Source organism: Petromyzon marinus, chromosome 30 (assembly GCF_048934315.1).
Source record: "Petromyzon marinus isolate PM22_M1 ecotype Great Lakes invasive population chromosome 30, UKy_Petmar_22M1.pri1.0, whole genome shotgun sequence".
NCBI classification, from domain to species: domain Eukaryota; kingdom Metazoa; phylum Chordata; class Hyperoartia; order Petromyzontiformes; family Petromyzontidae; genus Petromyzon; species Petromyzon marinus.
Window position 1 is genome coordinate 8,123,906 of NC_133696.1, and position 19,401 is coordinate 8,143,306.

Sequence of the window (19,401 nt, forward strand, 5' to 3'; positions counted from 1 at the left end):
TTATGGCTTTTATTTTGGTGATTTCGAAAAGTTTTTTTTTGTTTTGGCCATGTTTTTGTTTATTGTAGTACGGAGTTGACTGATGGCCTTAATCTTAGTTGTCTTGTGGTTGTTGTTGTTATTTTGACTTGCATCCCACTGGGATTTTTGTGCACAGCGTTGGTGTACGGTGCTATTTCAGGAATATTTTGATATTTTTTTTCCTGTATTTTCTGTTTGCACAGTCACATAATCACTTCAAGACGTTTTCTTGTTCATGTTTTTTGTTTGTTGCGGTTGCACCCGATTCAAGAGCCGAATGGCTCACAGGGCTATACCAAATAAATGAACTATGAACTATGAACAGTCTTCTGGTATAAAATACGTGATTCAGCAATATGCCGAAACCTGTTGGAATAAACGACCACCAAATATCACAGTACTTAAATATCACATTGCTTAAATTAAATATCATTAAATATCACAGTGCTTAAATGGTTAAATGTATTTCGATAATCGTTCAATTTTCAGGGAATCAGTTCCGAGGCCATCCATCTCAAGATTTTCTCTCCACATGTGCTCAACCTGACGTTGGTCGACCTGCCGGGCATCACAAAGGTACGGATTGCAGCAAAACTATTGCACCAACTCCGAGAATGATTTATTGTACAAATGTGAAGCCAGATGCATACCTGTCAACCCATACGGTTTACAGGGAAATTGAGTTTTCGGGTCCATATAACCGTTTCAATACGGGCAAAAAACAGCCTCGTCACAAACCAACAAAATAATTTCTGATTCAACCGCATTAATTGATCAATCTAAACAGTTTTCGTTGAAACCTTCTGCTGCCAGGCCACCAAGATTATACGGCTTACCAAAAATACATAAAGTTGATACACCTCTTCGTCCCATAGTCTCTACTATCAGCTCCCCCACCTACAAACTAGCTCGTTTTTTGTCTGAAATCCTGCGTCCTTTCACTGGAAAGACCACCTCTGCGGTACAAAATTCTACTCACCTGGTATCAACAATCAAGGGTATTTCCCTGTCCCCAGACGACCTGCTTGTCAGTTTTGATGTAGTTTCCTTATTCACCAAGGTTCCTGTACCTGACACCATTGCAATCATTGAAGACTTGGTTCATCAAGGACTAAACACTGAGGTACCCCCCCTGGTGAGACACTGTTTAACCAATACATACTTCACTTGGAATGGAACTTTCTACAAACAAACTGAGGGCACCCCAATGGGCTCCCCCCTTTCTCCAGTTATAGCTAACATTTTCATGGAGAAATTTGAGACTGACGCCATCCAGACTGCCACTCTGCGCCCAACCTTATGGAAGAGGTACGTGGATGACACTTTTGTCATCTGGCCACATGGCCGGCCTGCTCTAGACCAATTCTTCGACCACATCAATTCCATACACCCAGCCATCAGATTTACCATGGAAGTCGAAATAGATGGCAAGATACCTTTTTTGGATGTCCTAATTAAAAAGAGACCTGATGGTTCAATGAGCCACTCTGTCTACAGGAAAGCTACCCATACGGATGCTTATCTGAAACCGGATTCCCACCACCATCCATCACAGAAGAATTCTCTCATCAAGACTCTGTATCATAGAGCCCAATGCATATCCGACCAGGAACACATAAGCAGTGAACTCAAGCACGTACACCAAGCTCTTAGGGCTAATGGTTACTCCGACTATACAATCCGCAAAGCTATCACTCAAACCATGAAGAAGAACCCTCTTGAGGAGCCTTTCAAAACCATCACTTTACCCTACATTGCTGGGATCACAAAAAAGATCTCCAAAATCTTGAATAAACACAAGATCCAGGTCCGTTTCAACACATTACATAAAATCCGTGATCTGGTTCCGTCTGTAAAAGATGTGATTCCGGACATACAATACCCTGGTGTCTACAAACTAAGTTGCCTCTGTGGTAGTAGTTACATTGGAGAAACCAAACGCCATATCTCGGACCGCATTCGTGAACATAAAGCAGACCTTAAACACGGTAGGATCAACACCTCGGCCGTAGCAGATCATTGTTCTAATTCAGTAGGCTCACATGCCATTGACTTTTCCAAGACGGAGGTTCTTTGTAAGCCATCTGGCTTCCATGAGAGATTCGTTCATGAGGCTATCCACATATACAAGCACAGAGACAATTTCAACCGAGAAGATGGATTCTATCTTAGCAATCATTGGAAAGATTTGATAAATCATTTCAGTTCTTGATTGATTGTTCACGCTTACAGTGGCTTTCAGACAGCATACATTATAAAAAAAAAATTCGTCTCCCCCCTCCTCTTTTCAAAAAATAGATGGACTAGTCCTGGGCAAACTGCCAATCGCTGCGCGTGACGCAAACGTTTTTTATAAATAAATAAATATGCCGTTTTTTTAAATAAATTTATGCAAACCGACACACCTGATGATGACCGTTTGAGTTATGGTCGAAACGTCGTGAGAATTTTTTATTGTTTTATATATATTTTGTTATTTTGTTGTTTCTCTTCAACGTGACTTTACCGAAAAAACTAAGAATATGAATTACTGCAGTCACGAAAGCTTTAAATCAAAAAAAATGTGTTTATTTGTTTGTGTTTCTGCCTTGTGATGGGACTTTGTAGGATAAACATTGAGATTTATAATAAGGTGGACACTGATAAGGGGTTGACAGGTATGCAGATGGGTGGGTGGTGCTGTAATTAGCATACTCAACTCACAAAATGCTGTGACTTCAAATCGTAGCTGGGGTCAACTCGATCCGTCATCCCTGAGATGCTGGGTTTGAGTCGAGTCAGCCACCTGTGATTAAAACGGAGTTTCAAGTGTAGAAAATTAATGATCTTAGCCCGGCTACCAATGACTGCACACAAAACCATCACGTTAAATTGGTTTCTGCAATTGATTTAGCTAAATTCAACCTCTGAAAATTTAAAATATTGGTTTTATTTGTCTGACAAACGTTAGTCACAGGGTCAGAGTTGGTGGAAATGTGCTACCCCTGTGAGAGTCCAAAGGTCACTTTAAATGATCTCCGAAGTAGTTACGTGATATCTTCTTCAAAGGGATTGTTATGTAAGACAAAGGGTTGCACTGATGTGCGAGTAGTTTGAATGGATACTTTGTCTCTTGACATGATGCCAATACCGCTCTCTTCCGTAACTCAAACATCGCAGCTCACACTATGCAACGTCGTTGGCAGGTTCCGGTCGGCGATCAGCCTGTGGATATCGAGCAACAGATCCGAGAACTTATCATCAAGTTTATTGGAAACCCCAACTCCATCATCCTCGCCGTCACAGCTGCCAACACAGACCTGGCCACCTCCGAGGCCCTGAAAATCGCACGTGAAGTGGATACTGATGGTAGGAAGTTTGAGACAGATTCATATTTAGTCCTGTGCATATATAGTCTATGTAAGTGGTATTATAGCCTAAGACCATCTCATCCAGAATGCTCCTGAATTTCATCATATCTCAGAAACTAAGCGGTGTTTGTATGGGCAACCGCCGTGCATAAAACAGGTGTTGGGAGGCCACTACGGGCGCTACATCGTGCACAACAAAGATCTGTGTAACCAAAGCCATTGTTGTACTCTGTGATGCCCTAACGTATATGTCCATGTCTTCAAGCTAACACTGACCAGCGTGGTAAAGTACGGTCAAATCATCTCCCATGACCCGCACGGCATGGGTAGGCCCAGCAGTGTATTCACAATGGACTCTACACGTTCCCACGTATTATATGTACACCTAGTGTTGATGTACATTGCGCCTTGTATTTATAGCTGTAATGCATTGATAAAACTGTGACGTCAGCTACAAAGCCCCATGATTTAGTCCCTCCCTGAGGCAATTTATTCAACATTGTGTCTTTGTTAGGAGAAAACTTTATTATTGTTAATAGCTCTGTATAAACAGTCTCTCATAAGACATGTCGCCGATTATATATATTTTTTTCTTTTAAAGCAGTTACTGATTAATTCGTTTTTATTATCTTATGTTTACATAGTGCTTTTATTCAAGGTGCTTTACAAGGATTGTGAGTGGTACAATTAGGGTAGCTAAAAGTTATATGATGAATAGGGATGTGACACACATAATTTGTCTTCTTGGGTAAATGGTGGAGCATTTTTTTTAAAGATGGGATTTTTTTTAGATTTGAGATTAAAGTAATAATGTTGATGCCTATTATTTACTCAGGCACGCCTCGTTTGAGTCACAAGACTCTTTTTCAGGAGCATCCTAGATTTTGACGTTTGGCCAGTATGTCGCAAGAAATTAGTCGGGAGAAAACGCATCAGTCCACTCAGATGGGTCACAAACGCACTTGTAGTACTGCCATCTCGTGGCCACTCCGCAGCTCCGCATTGTATATTGTAAATATGATGCAACCTTTTCAGGTATGTCGGCTGAAAAGGTTGCATCATCGATTGTGCTTCGCGTGTGTGCTAATTTTAATCATGGGCGACCGTGCGTGTGCGTCCACGCGACAGGGCGACGCACCCTCGCCGTCATCACAAAGCTCGACCTCATGGACGCCGGCACGGACGCGATGGACATCCTGACGGGTCGTGTCATCCCCGTCAAGCTCGGCATCATTGGCGTCGTCAACAGGCGAGGGCTTTGTTTAACTTCCTCCCCTATAGCATTTTTATATAGTTTAAAATCTGCCCAGGTGGCACTGTGGTCGCAACAGTCGACTCGCAGATGAACTCACATTCTTGCACGGAGAGCACTGAGGTATAGCCTAACCCTCGCTGCTTTTACCTCCTTACCCCGACGCCATGTGTGCATGCAGGAGTCAGCTGGACATCAACACGAAGAAGACCATCTTAGACGCGATGCAGGACGAGCAGAGCTTCATGCAGAAGAAGTACCCGTCGCTCGCCAACCGCAACGGAACCAAGTTTCTTGGCAAGACCCTCAACAGGTCCAAGCGCCTTTTTACATTGCACATCTCCACCTTGGAATGTGCTTTTTGTGGCCAACAAAACTCGTATATTGATAACTTGTAATTGCAATTTCAAACCCAATTTCTTTACAGTCACCTCGTACACAACTTAGAAACGTCATATGTCAATGCGGATCACACTTTATTCCAATTTTTGGAAACCAATACAAGACTGTATTCTCTGGATTGTAATACACTCCATTTTCCCATGTATATGAATGAAAATGTAGAAGGTGCATCTTGTAATTTGGTAGGTGTGTGTTTGTGTGAAAATATTTGTTTTAGTTTATTGTGGTCATATTCCAGAACGTTTTATCATCTGGAGAATACTGTCCGTTCAAGCAAGAGGGAGCCCGTTCATTGTTGGTTAGCGGTGTAGGCAAGAATGTTATCTTAGGTGGCGCTAGCTGACTGTCATTGTGACATGGTTTTAGCAAAGGGAGATGGGTATCATGAATTTGTGGCCTTGAGTGCGAGTGGCCTGCAACCTCCGTAGTTGTTAAAGGTGATAAACATTGCTGTCTTTATGGTTTTTGTTCCAATGTTTTATTGAGATAATTAACACGTGTAGACACTGCTAATTAATTTTGACGTGTGCCAATACACGCAGGGGTGGGGTGGGAAAGGCCCCCCTCTTTATAGGCATTAAACATGTCACGATTCACCATCACTTGCACAATTCAATTGTCGCAATCTAGCGAAGGGTGGCGGGAGAGATAAGACAAGATATGTAGATGTAGTTGGATAAATTAAATGTACACAAAAATAAAGATATCGTGAGGCGAGAGATGAGAGATGATATCTTGTGATGTTTATTAGTGATTTAAAGCTTTCGTGACTGCAGTAATTCATATTCTTAGTTCTTTCGGTAAAGTCACGTTGAAGGGATCAATAAAATAATAATATATATAAAACAATACAAATTCTCACGACGTTTCGACCATAACACAAACGGTCGTCATGAGGTGTGTCGGTTTGCATAAATTTATTTATTTTTCAACGGTGTATTTATTTTTTTTTTTAAAAACGTCAGCGCCACGTGCAGCGATTTGGCAGTTTGTTTAGAAGGACGAGTCCATCTATGTTCTGAAAAGAGGAGGGGGGAGACGAAAAATTAATGTATGCTGTCTGAAAGCCACTGTAAGCGTGAACAATCAATTAAGACCTGAAATGGTTTATCAAATCTTTCCAATGATTGCTAAGCCAGAATCCATCTTCTCGGTTGAAATTGTCTCTGTGCTTGTATATGTGGATAGCCTCATGAACGAATCTCTCATGGTAGCCAGATGGCTTACAAAGAACCTCTGTCTTGGAAAAGTCAATGTCATGTGAGCCTACTGAATTATAACAATGATCTGCCACGGCCGAGGTGTTGGTCCTACCGTGTTTAAGGTCTGCTTTGTGTTCACGAATGCGGTCCGAGACATGGCGTTTGGTTTCTCCAATGTAACTACTACCACAGAGGCAACTTAGTTTGTAGACACCAGGGTACTGTATGTCCGGAATCACATCTTTTACAAACGGAACCACATCACGGATTTTATGTAATGTGTTGAAACGGACCTGGATCTTGTGTTTATTCAAGATTTTAGAGATATTTTTTGTGATCCCCGCAATGTAGGGTAAAGTGATGGTTTTGAAAGGCTCCTCAAGAGGGTCCTTCTTCATGGTTTGAGTGATAGCTTTGCAGATTGTATAGTCGGAGTAACCATTAGCCTTAAGAGCTTGGTGTACGTGCTTGAGTTCACTGCCTATGTGTTCCTGGTCGGATATGCATTGGGCTCTATGATACAGAGTCTTGATGAGAGAATTCTTCTGTGATGGTGGTGGGAATCCGGTTTCAGATAAGCATCCGTATGGGTAGCTTTCCTACCCAAGCTTAGCAATCATTGGAAAGATTTGATAAACCATTTCAGGCCTTAATTGATTGTTCACGCTTACAGTGGCTTTCAGACAGCATACATTAATTTTTCGTCTCCCCCCTCCTCTTTTCAGAACATAGATGGACTCGTCCTTCTAAATAAACTGCTAAATCGCTGCGCGTGGCGCTGACGTTTTTAAAAATAAATAAATAAATACGCCGTTTATAAATAAATACATTTATGCAAACCAACACACCTCATGACGACCGTTTGTGTTATGGTCGAAACGTCGTGAGAATTTTTATTGTTTTATATATATTTTATTGTTTCCCTTCAACGTGACTTTACCGAAAGAACTAAGCATATGTTTATTGGTGTTTGAATTTGAGATGATATTTGATGCACCCCTATGTTTCATTAATCTGGGGTTCCTTGGTATACTTACCGTCCCTATGCTTTCGCTTGGTTTACTTATGCCTAGTCCGGCCACAACTGAATGGAACCAATGGATACCATGTACCGCTCATTTGCACACCGATGCCTGTGTCGTCCCGCTGACGGTGGTGTCCGCTTGTGCATTCCTTCCTTTGCCCCGCCCGTGCCGCACAGGCTGCTCATGCACCACATCCGCGACTGCCTTCCCGAGCTGAAGACGCGCGTGAACGTGATGGCGGCGCAGTACCAGTCGCTGCTGGGCGGCTACGGGAACCCCGTGGACGACAAGAACGCCACGCTGCTGCAGCTCGTCACCAAGTTCGCCGCCGAGTACTGCAACACCATCGAGGGCACGGCCAAGCACATCGAGACCTCCGAGCTGTACGCCCCACGCACGCACTAAATGCAAGAGCGCGGCCTCTGTCGCGCCACAAGCGCACCGCGTAGTTTTGGCCCGATACTTAATTTGGCCCCGACCCGTGCTTTTGTTTACACCAGGGTTCCGTAGCGATTAACACCTTATGTGATTTATTTATTTTCAGTAATAGTCGCTTTGTGTGAAATGACAAATGAATGGGAAACGTCCATGAAGGTGTCCTCATGCAAGTGGCCACAGAACCTCGTGAACACTTGGGCGTTGCGAAAATTGTGGCACCAACTCGTGTTCACAACTGAGCATCGTTCTTAATTGAGTCTCTTTTGTACTTGAGCTCCTTTCAAGCCTGAGCATTGTTTCCACCTGACTGTCATTCATATCTCTGCTTAATCAACATCTGTGCTCCATTATTACATTATCTGGAATAACAGCTATTCTTAATTTGTACCGAAGAGTCATTTGAACTTTTGACTCGATGTCTCCTTTGGCTCATTCATTAGCATATTATTTGTACGAATCATGCATTGTTAAGTCTTATTCTCACGATTCAGTGCACCTATTGTGACTGGAAAAATATGGTAAAGTGGATGAGTCATTACATGCATACTTATTTGCATTTGAACCCCACATGAGCATCTTGCTGACCTGCCCATCCTTTAGACATGAGTTTTGGTCACTGTTGTTTGTTATTGAGCTTCCTTCAAACTTGAGTCTCATTCACACCAGAGCTATATTCGCTCCTCGGCATCTTTTTCACGTGGACCTCATGCTCACGCTCGCTGCCTGTGAAGTTCGGCGTTTCCGCTCATCGTCTGTTTTTGTGTCTCCACCCCGCAGGTGCGGGGGGGCGAGGATCTGCTACATCTTCCACGAGACGTTCGGCCGCACCCTGGAGTCGGTCGACCCCCTGGGCGGCCTCACCACACTGGATGTCCTCACCGCCATCCGCAACGCGACGGTGCCCGCCACTCACCCACCGCTGACAGCACTCGCCCGATACGCCAGCCTGATATGCTTGTCCAATACCCTAACCCAATATAATAGCCTGATACACTAGCCCGATACGCTAGTCAGATACGCTAGCCCAATGTGCTCGTCCAATACACTAGCCCTATACACCAGCCCGATACGCTAGTCAGATATGCAAGCCCGATATGTGAGTCCAGTGCACTAACCCAATGCAATAGCCTGGTACACTCGCCTGATATGCTAGTCCAACACACTAGCCCGATATGCTAGCCCCATACACTAGCCAGATACACTAGCCTGATATGCTTGTCAGATATGCTAGCCCACTATGCGACCCTGATACGCTAGCCCGATACAATAGCCTGATACGCTAGCCCAATACAATATCACACTACGTTAGCTTGCAATGCTAAGCTGGCCCGATAAGCTAGCCACGATAATTTTTACCGAGCCTCGTTGAATACAGCATTTTGAAAAAAATAATTATCTTGGATTTTAACTGGTGTCGCCTTAAACGCCATTAAATTTCTAATTATGTTCAGACCCTGTTTCCCATGAATACAATTATTTAGTTACAGACCTTTGTCAAACCACTGTGGATGAAGGCCTTCCATGTCGCTCTGGTTGATTGCTTGGCTATACTTCAGCACGCTGGTCAGTGCGGTTTGGTGAAGGGGGCGCATACTATCAGTTCAGATATCACTCGCCACTGATGTTAGCCTCGGAACCAAACTTAGGTCTCTGCGTTCACATCGCAGTGTGCTGATCATTCCACTACAGCTCTTCACCTTGGATAATATACCTAACACCTCAATATATTATCGCGTCGTAAAATATGCCCAATGCCTTTTATCATCTATTAACTTCTGCCTCGTATTAATATTTGCCACTGCTTGTACCTCTATTTTGTCCTTCTCGTGATCCAGCTGATATTCTGTGTTCCTCTCAACACGGATGTAGTTGTTGTTGTTGTTTCTGATGATGTTGCTGTGTTTCCCGCACCTGCAGGGCCCCCGACCAGCGCTATTTGTCCCGGAGGTGTCGTTTGAGCTGCTCGTGAAGCGTCAGATCAAGCGGCTGGAGGAGCCGAGCCTGCGCTGCGTGGAGCTGGTTCACGAGGAGATGCAGAGGATCATCCAGCACTGCAGCAACTACAGCACACAGGTGCGTGGACACATGGGGAGGGTGGCACGCAGGTACATGAGCGCACAGGTTGGGGGGGGGGAACGCAGAGTGGGTGGCATGCAGGTTTGGTGGGCATGCAGGTGCGTGGGCACCCCAGGGCACTGTACGCAGGGTTCGGTACGAGTGGTGTGGTATGTGGGATGCGGTACTGTAACTGTTCATTCAGCTACATGGAGTGCGCGCACACGTCTAATTCAAGTGACGCATCTCTCTCCCGTCTCTCCATCTCCTGGCGTCCATTCCTGCTGCAGGAACTGCTGCGATTCCCCAAGTTGCACGATGCCATCGTGGAGGTCGTGACCTGCCTGCTGCGCCGACGACTCCCCGTCTCTAACGAGATGGTGAGGGGCGGTACAGGTTGTCTTCAACTGTGCGAGAGGGAGGCGGTGACGGCGCCAGTTGTGACCTTGTGCAGTCATCCAGCTCTCCGTTACTAACGAGGAACTTTTTCTCAGTGCGCTTTGTCTGGTTCTCAGTAAACAAATATATATGTTTTTCCCCCAAATAGCCACCTGAGCACCAGTACTAGCTCAACCCTAACCACACGAGTCAACCAAATGCTTGCTGTACCTGTAACCCTAACCAACTCTACCAGTCACTAGCATTTATCCTCTGACTGACCTTAAGCTTTACCAACAAGCCAACCAGCAACAATTAATAACCCTCTCACTGAAATCAGTCCACTGTTTTGGCAAGGTCCCCTTTTCACTTTCAGTTTGCTCTTCCATTGTTGTGGTTCGCAACGTCAAGGATTGGGTTTTCCCCATGGCAGGCAAGGCGTCCATGCGATTTATCGTAAATATAATTGTTATTATTTATTCATGTCACTTCTTGTCCCTGTGAATCGCATCAGGTGCACAACCTGGTTGCTATCGAGCTGGCGTACATCAACACCAAGCACCCGGACTTCGCCGACGCTTCGATGGTGTCCACGCAGATCAACAACAGCCTGGAGGTGGGTGACCCCGGAATCCCAATGACTTGACTCCTGACGGTTTTTCGTGACGCTTCCGGGCTGCTAAGAGATGCTGAATCTCATGAAAAGCACATTGGGTCATTACGTCCGTGGTGCATATTTGCCACATTTTTAAATATAAAACAAGTGACTCAATTGTACAAAGCAATTATATTATACTGTGTATGCCAATATGTTCAGGAGCTAAATGACAATGTCGAGGTCTACTCGCCACAATAGGGCTTGTATGTATGTATGTTGAATTACTTTCACACCGTAGGTAGCCAACCATTCTCATCGGAGGTGCGGGACAGGAGATTTTTTGTGTATTTTTTTGATATCCCTCCATTGAGGGAGCGCGCAGACCACACTGGTTCACTGTATGGATGGTTTGGTTGCACGGCCACAATCACACGGTGGATTGTGTCTTTAATTTTCCATTCATGACGGAGATGTGCTCATCGGCCTGTTAATGTTCTAATGCGGTTCATGGTACACCAGTGTTTTTTGAGAAACGTCAAAGCCAGATTGTGTGATGTTTTGGTATCAAATGAGGTGTTAATTCAGGATGTGCCCACGTTTTTTGTCCTCTGTTCGCCAGCATTCTTCGGGATGTGGGTGAGATTCTCACATGGTGACAGTGTAATTGTCACCCCCTACTGGCAGACTAATGCCCCCCAGATGCCTCTTGCAAATGAGACTCGTCCTGGTCTCTTTGAATTTTCACCTGGTTAAACAAAATAAACTTGATATTTGAACGCCTGAGTTTGGTCATCCTAAGCGCTGGGTTGCCACTGTGGTTAAAAATAAGTTTGCAGGTTTGATGAGTTCGCCTATGACCAAATCACACTTGGAATGCAGCCCAATCTTATCAGATATCGAAAGATAAGCAAGGTAGAGCCTTGGATAGTGTTTGGATGGGTGGATAAAGTAAGTACCAACTTGTGAGAAGTCATCATTGGTGGGTGTCCTGGTCAAAGCCTCGTCCACGTTACAGGAATGTGGAAATTCCACAACTGGGTGATGACCCACCAGAGTTTGAGCAGGGAGACACTTTGGCTTTTATTTTTAAGAAGTTTAGTTACCTAACACACCACTAAACTCATTATGTTCAAGTACAGCCTTTTGTCATCCACTGCTGAATGTGCCTCTTGCTGGTCGTGTGGGTTATTTTACTGTCCTTCATCGCGCTGGTTCATTCGAGTTTGGTAAATGGGGAAAGTATGGATGTGGGAGCATAGGGGTTCAGTACAATATGTGATTTTTCTGCACTGATTCTGCTGCCCACCATGCAGCCGCACAGCTGTTATGCATGGTGGTCATCCATTCCAAGCACTATCGAGGCTCAGCTCTGCTTAGCTTCTGATGTCTGACGGGATCAGGCGCATTCCTGTAGGTGTGACCATCAGCACTAGTATCACACTATCGCATTAATCAGAGGTGCTTGGCCTTGCAGGACCAGAGGCGGCGCAACCGCACCTTTCCAGGGATGCAGGGTGACTCCGCAGCAGTTGTGGATGGCAAAGGACCCAAGGTACGGTCGCAGGCTTCGCCTCCCAAGAGAAAAGTCCCGAAAATTAAAGAGGATGATGTTAATTCTAGATTTAAAGCTTTCGTGACTGCAAGGATCCATACTCTTTGGTTCTATTCGGTAAAGTCACGTAGGTAAATAATAAAACAACAATAATCACGACGTTTCGGCCACAACACAAGCGGCCTTCATCAGGTGAAGGGACGAGCCTGTCTGGAGGACATTGTTGTTTTATTATTTACCTACAGGATGATGTTAATTAGGAGTGGGGACGATTAATGGTTGACCCTGCGTGCGATTCAATGCATTTTGACGATTCAGGGTCACGATTCGATTGCAGTGTTTGTAATATCTTGTTTTTTTCTACTGGCTGCTCGTTAGCCTAAAAATAGCATTTGTATATTATCAGACGGGGCAGGAGGCTCAGGAGGGGGCGCCGGGGCCCCAGGCCTGGCGGCGCGGGATCAGGGCGGAGGATGGAGACGACAAAGCTCGCGCCGCCGGGAACCACAACACTCCGACGTCTTTCAACAGCCCCATGAAGGGCCCACCCTCCATCAACCTCCTGGATGTGGTGAGTGTGGGATGTGCGACAGTGGAAGGTGAAATTTAGACCACTCCTAGGGTTCCCCTGGTTTGACCAGGCCTTGAGTGAGCACCTGCTGCGGTGTGTAAACATCGGCATTGGGGAGGCGCAAAGGTGGCCTGGCACAGTGCTGGCGACACTGCACCCCTCATGTGCTGTGCTGGCATTTAACTCGCTAACAGCACTTGTCTCAAGAGTCTATAAGGCTTAACAGGAATCTCTGCTTTACCTTTGTCTACAGCCTGTGCCAGTTTCACGGAAGCTGTCGGCAAGGGAGCAGAGGGACTGTGAGGTGATTGAGAAGCTCATCAAATCCTACTTCCTCATTGTCCGGAAAAACATACAGGACAGGTGAGACACTCACTTCAAGCATATGTCTTCTCTGTACTTTCCTGTTCACTAAATTAGCCAAAAGTTTTCTGTCCCTTCTTTACATTTTCATTTCCGCGTGGCTCACCCAGTCTCTCCGCTCTGCGTGTATCACCCTGTCTCGCCCACGCCAGCGTGCCAAAGGCGGTGATGCACTTCCTGGTGAACCACGTGAAGGACAACCTGCAGAGTGAGCTGGTGGGGCAGCTCTACAAGCAGCAGCTGCTGGACGAGCTCCTCACGGAGTCGGAGGACATGGCCCAGCGCCGCAAGGAGGCGTCCGACATGCTGAAGGTGCCAATTAAAAAAACTAAAATCCATATTCTCCAGATTGATGCACTGTGTTTCCTTATTATCAGCAAAAGTTATGGAATGAGTCTTGTAATCTGGAGAATGTCATCTTCTGGAAGACGTGCTCTATCTAATTGTGTAGAATCATCTTCCTCCATAGCAATACATTACCACTAACACAGCAGACAATACTACTGGACGTTCAGAATTATCTTGCACAATACATCTAATTTTAAATCGGATCATTTGTAATCGTCGTCTGAACGACAGCTCTCAAGATTACCATATTTCCGGCACTATAAAATACTTTTTTTAAATAACCCCAAAGTTTGGAGGTTGTCTTTCTTCCAAAGTGTCTTATGATGCAGAGAATGTTAAATAATAGTTTAATCTGTTTCTTTTTATCGCGTTACGTCATGAGACGAAGAATCCGTTTGGATCTCTAACAGAAGAACAGTCCAGTTCTCTTTGTGAGAGAATGGCCCACGGAAGTGGGTTTCACAGAGCTACCTCTGAGATCCCTCCAAGTGACCTCTGGTCCACACAGAAGGGGGGGTTAGCACGTACCCACCCGCTCTGTCCCTGAGAGAGTAATGTTCGTAGCTTGACAGTCAAACCAATGTTTAGAATTCTCAGAGCTGGAATTAAGCTAAATGGTGTACAAATGTAATTTGATGGTTGATCTAGATATACAGGCAGACCTCGCTTAATACTCAAGATGTGTTCCTGGAGAAGTGAAAGTGATTTGAATAGGCGCTAAAAGTGTTCGTTATACCATTGTATATGAGTTGCAGACATACACTTGGAGGCAACACATTTATTTAACACCAACACACGGGGTAACTGCCCCTTAACAGAATAACAACCTATGGTGGTGACCACCAGGCTAACTACACTAATTACAACGTAATTAGCTACGACGGACCGGGACCACAGCTCGGGCCCAGGTCCACGTGTTGGAAACTTGGTAGAACGTAGATGAACAACAACGCCGGACCCTCTCGGGGACCCGGCCTATATTCTCTGCGGTGTGGCTGGCTCCGCCCTTTGCCACGACCACCTTCCAGAATCCTCGAGCAGGATCTGGACCCCGACCACGTGACCACCCCTAGCCCCCACTTGGAGCCCCTTTGTAGACTTAACTGGTCACGTGTCCTCTCGGTTCAACCAGAGTGCCATGGCCTTTAGTAACCCATTTCCTCCGGCCAGCACCCCCATACCCTATCCTGTAGGGCTGGCACTACACGCCAAGCCTGGTGCCACCCAGCGCTATCAATCAGCACTCACCGAGCCCCTCTAGGGCCGGTACTACACCCACACCATTGTGGTATCCGCGATGTCGTTCCACCGCACGCCGTGCCTCTCTAGGGCCGACACTACACAGTGACATCCGGCGATGTCGCTACATCTATATGAGGATGCATAATTGGGAGTTTTTCGTTGTTCAAGTCTTAAGACATGCCTCACTTTCGTCCTGCTTGTCTCTCGTGGTGCCCGTATAGGGTATTCTAAAGCCCCTTGTCAATGTCCTGCTGGATGAAACCTCCCCCACGCCATGTCGGTCATGGGAAATGTTTGACCATGCCTCATCACACTAATCGGTGCATATTGGTAAAGTGGGGTGGGTGCCCAGAACTCTTTTATTTACCACTCGCCGCTAATGTTAGCCATCGCCGGGAAGTATATTCAGTTGGAAGCGTAGTGCACTAACCACCGCACCGCCACTCCGTTTCACAACTCTTTCAAACGACAGCTTTGTGGAGCGCCAAGTCGTTTTAGTTTGTCAGTTTTGACGGAGCTGGGCCGCGGGGATTGGAGGCGTCGGTAGTTGTCATCGTCTCATACGTGGGTGCGTGGTGCCCTTTGCCGGAGGCCGAAAAGTAGCGCCTAGCATGCGCATCTCAAAACAATGGTGAAATGACAGCTTGACAGCGCTCACTGTAGATTTTATTTTTACACGGTGGTTACATCCGTGACGTGAAATCTCAGTTGTGTCACTTTGCAGTGCACAGGCAGTTGGGTTCTTCTTGTTGTGAGTGCAAGACTGTAGATTTATTTTGGTGGTTAAAATAAATGATTGATTCATTGATTGAGATTTTGCTTGGTAAAAATGTTTTTCTTTTCCATACAGGCACTGCAGCGAGCCAGCCAGATCATTGCCGAGATCCGAGAAACGCACCTGTGGTGAAGTGACTTGGTCTAACCGAATTACCAGATCACAAGTCCACCGGCTTACCGGGAGGGATCAGCCACCCAGCTCCTCCAAGGAGGCCAAGTCGCGACGGCTTCAGGATTGAATGACATTCACCACGGGTTTTTTAAACAGAGCTCGGCTGTCCACACTGTTGGTGAGCGAACTGTGCACCCTGCGTGCGCGAAACGGCACGGAGAGAAAAAAAAAACTCGAGGAAAAATTAGTAATCGGTGAGGCAGGGCTGCGCTGGGGCTTGGGCTCCGTAAAATAAAACCTGTGCTGGACCACGAGAAAATCCTTTCGGAGTATAGACCAGCCGTTGGGTAATGCGCGACGTCTGGGTAATTTTTTATTTTATTTTGAACTGGGTATGTGTAAAATAAGGAGAGCGTTTTCATGATGATTAATGTCGTATCGTACCGACCTCACGAGCATCACAATAAACGCATCGTTTTAGCTTACGATCTGCGCAAAACTTTTCTCCAACGTGAACCATTGCCGCGTTGTTGTCTGTCGAGCCCTCGTTCCGTGCACAATAACCCATCCACGTTGACATGGCCCCACCTCTCCCTATAGTGCAAGTACACATGTACTTGCTGCTTGCATTCGTGGAAGTTACATTTGCACCATTTGTGCGTAAAGAGGGGGGGGAGCATGCTTTAATTTTTGTTTTACCGACTGCCGTTAAATTATACATTTGTGCGTAGCTGCTTAACATAACCACGCTTTCGGAGCGGTCTTTTCTGTTAACAAGGCTGGTTTATTCGATGAAGTCGATGGTCTGAACACGTATTGCCTTTATTTATTACAGTAGTCGCAGGGAAGCAATGTACCACTCGCAACCCCTCCTAGCAAGGCTGGGTGTGGAATCATCCAGAGCGGGGGTTTACAACCCTGGCAGCTCATTGCACTCCACATCTCTAATGCCCATCAACGAAATAAGCAATGCACCTCTATGTAATTTTCCTGGCGTGTGGCGGTGGTGATATGTCTTCACGATGGAATCTTCAGAGGTTGCGTATGGACATCTGATATAAAGACGATATTAAAATCCAGTTGTATTGCAATGCAGAAACTTACAGATGGGACTTGGTGGGTCATGTGGAAATTGAGCTATTGTATGCATTGAGCAGTACAGCATGTAGGCATTTGAGCATTCTCCCCCTTGTAGCTGGGTTTTCTCCAGGTACTCGAGTTTCATCCCACACACCTACTTGTGATGACTCTTGAGGCTTGGTGTGGCTTTCCTGGGCAAATACTAACATTACTTTAATTTGCATGGTGATTATAGATTCCTGCGGGAATATGGACCATGGGGGGGGTGGAATACAGGATTTGACATTGACGTAGAGAGAATAGTGCAACTTGATGCAGTATGTTTTTTATTTACACTCGAAACAACTTTAAAGCCAAATTCTCCTGTGTGAGAAGAATTTGCGTGAAGTCGTGCCCCAAGTCTTGCCGTCAGTGGTGGCATACGTGGAAAGCTCTGTAACAGACAAGTAGCCCTACAACAAAATTATCTGGATATTCTTGTAAATGAGCCGATTGAACCATGGTTCCACAAGCTGTATACAGCTCCTGCTGAATTGTGAAAGAAAATAATGCTCGTAAAAAACTATGTCCATGAAATTGAATGAAAAAATATATACGGGAGCCTGCTCTCTCGGTTCTGATGATGCTGCACTGACTTTCTGAGTAAATTTAATGCAAATCTGTCTCTTTTGAGTACGGAAAGTGGCAGTATTCAATGCGTACTCAATATTTTGCTTGGCAAAATATACACCCAGGCTAGAATACAAAGCATAAGAGCTCAATCAGTCGACTTATTAACGCAGAATTATTGTTGTTGTACAAACACATTACTTTCTCGCCGAATATTATCCTGGTTGCTAAATTGCACAAGTAGGCACGTGACTAGTAGCCACGGCCATAACTAAGAGGTGCACTCGATGTGGTGTGCAAGATGCATACATATTTTGAGGGTCAACGACCCGGACAGACTGATCTGAAATGAATCCCTGGTTGTATTTGCTAGAAAAGAAATACAAATACAAATTTGAGCTCATGTTGACACTGCAACCGTCTCACGGGTTTTAAGTCGGCATGCCATTTATTAGGGCACCGGCTTAGAATATAACTCTCATGGGGGTATTTGAGTGGCGCGTGTTTTTTTTTATACGTGCATGAACGATCCTTGAATCCCCAATTAAATTAAACCTGTTTTGTGTTGCACGGACGAGAATGGCACGAGGTTTTTGAGGAGGTAGTGGCGCGTGCAGTGGCTGCTGTGTATGGCTCCTGGTGAATTGTAAGACTCCTTTTGTTTTATAACAATTATACATGTGTCATTAAAAGCAAAAGGTCAAGACATCGGTGAAGGCATTGTGGAGCGTGCACTGGCGTCTACTTCATTATGCGCTTTTCAAATGAATCATTGTGATGATGATGCTGCTGTGTTGGCAGTGGTGGAGAAGCACAAATAACAAACTCCTCACATTTCATCATGGGTCCTTTCTTGCAGTATCAATATAAGAATCGATTTTACACTTTAAGGCAATAAAACAGATGTTAAGATGTTAAAACACCAAACGGAAACCTTTAGCAAAAGGTAAAGTCACGTAGGTAAAATAAAATAAATAAAAACTAAATTAAATCACGACGTTTCGGAGGCAACACAAGCTTCTGTCTTCAGGTGGAACAGTCACAGCAGAATAGCTGTACAGGAGAATAGCTGTACTTGGTACAGCAATTCTGCTGTGACTGTTCCATCTGAAGACGGAAGCTTGTGTTGCCTCCGAAACGTCGTGATTTAATTTAGTTTTCTTTTATTTTACCTACGTGACTTTACCGAAAATACCAAAGAGTATGAATCCTTGCAGTCACGAAAGCTTCAAATCTAGAACGTTAGCAAAAGATTAAGATGTTAAAACACCAAACAGAAACCAAATAGAAACCTTTCTGTTTTAACATCTTAACACCTGTTTTATTGCCAGAAAGGGTAAAACCAATTCTTATATTCTCACATTTCTTCATAGGTCCATTGCCCAACATGTCACTTATATGTATTTTTTTTACTTTTTAAGGCCACTCATTTATGAATTTCTGTAATGTTTTGTTTGTAATTAATTATGGGCTGGAGAGTTTAAATAACACGCTATGTCAAGTCAGGCGGGTTTACCTCACTCCTAAACGGAGCTCTATAACGAAGTTTTCCCAGAGTGGGCTGGGTGGTTTGGGGGCATAATTCCGTGGCGGAGCACTGATCCAGTACCATTGAGAACTGAATTCGAATCTGGATTTTAAAAAAAAAACACCCATAGTTAAATTGGATTCTCAAATGTGGTGAATTGGTCTCTCGGTGATGACAAATGACTACAGAAAATTGTATCATTTGGTTTTTCAATTGTACATGTGTGTATGTGTAAAGCCCGTCAATCCACTGCTGAATGAGTACTCCCCTATACCATGTGGGTCTTGGGAGTGAGTTGACCATACTGCACCATGTTAGTCTGTGGGTTGCGTGGGGGGAGCATAAGCATGGGAAATTAGAAGTGTAAGTTTCTAAGGATATCCTGCACTGCCCTCTGCTGCCCCACAACGTAGCCCTGCAGCCTATAACAACCCATCATGCATGGTCGCCCATCCACACACGTCAGATTCGTTCAAGCCAGTGGGGAGCTGTGGGAGG

The 19,401-nt window shown here is 45.0% G+C and overlaps 1 protein-coding gene and 1 long non-coding RNA gene across 3 annotated transcripts in view; both read left to right on the plus strand.

Moving 5' to 3' along the window:
• The window catches only part of DNM1L (dynamin 1 like), a 28,676-nt gene extending 10,581 nt beyond the window's left edge, over nt 1-18,095 (plus strand). For both annotated transcript variants that reach the window (XM_032963408.2, XM_032963409.2), the window contains 14 exons: nt 511-597; nt 3,207-3,369; nt 4,500-4,620; nt 4,805-4,936; nt 7,429-7,635; nt 8,468-8,588; nt 9,608-9,763; nt 10,036-10,125; nt 10,638-10,739; nt 12,196-12,273; nt 12,680-12,844; nt 13,098-13,207; nt 13,360-13,519; nt 15,648-18,095. In XM_032963408.2, coding sequence (XP_032819299.2) covers nt 511-597; nt 3,207-3,369; nt 4,500-4,620; nt 4,805-4,936; nt 7,429-7,635; nt 8,468-8,588; nt 9,608-9,763; nt 10,036-10,125; nt 10,638-10,739; nt 12,196-12,273; nt 12,680-12,844; nt 13,098-13,207; nt 13,360-13,519; nt 15,648-15,704 — 1,749 coding nt within the window. In that variant the 3' untranslated portion in view covers nt 15,705-18,095. The remainder of the gene's footprint in view (nt 1-510; nt 598-3,206; nt 3,370-4,499; nt 4,621-4,804; nt 4,937-7,428; nt 7,636-8,467; nt 8,589-9,607; nt 9,764-10,035; nt 10,126-10,637; nt 10,740-12,195; nt 12,274-12,679; nt 12,845-13,097; nt 13,208-13,359; nt 13,520-15,647) is intronic.
• Nucleotides 1-19,401, plus strand: part of LOC142929378 (uncharacterized) — a 205,530-nt gene that overhangs the window by 12,417 nt on the left and 173,712 nt on the right. The gene's annotated exons all lie outside the window — the stretch shown is intronic.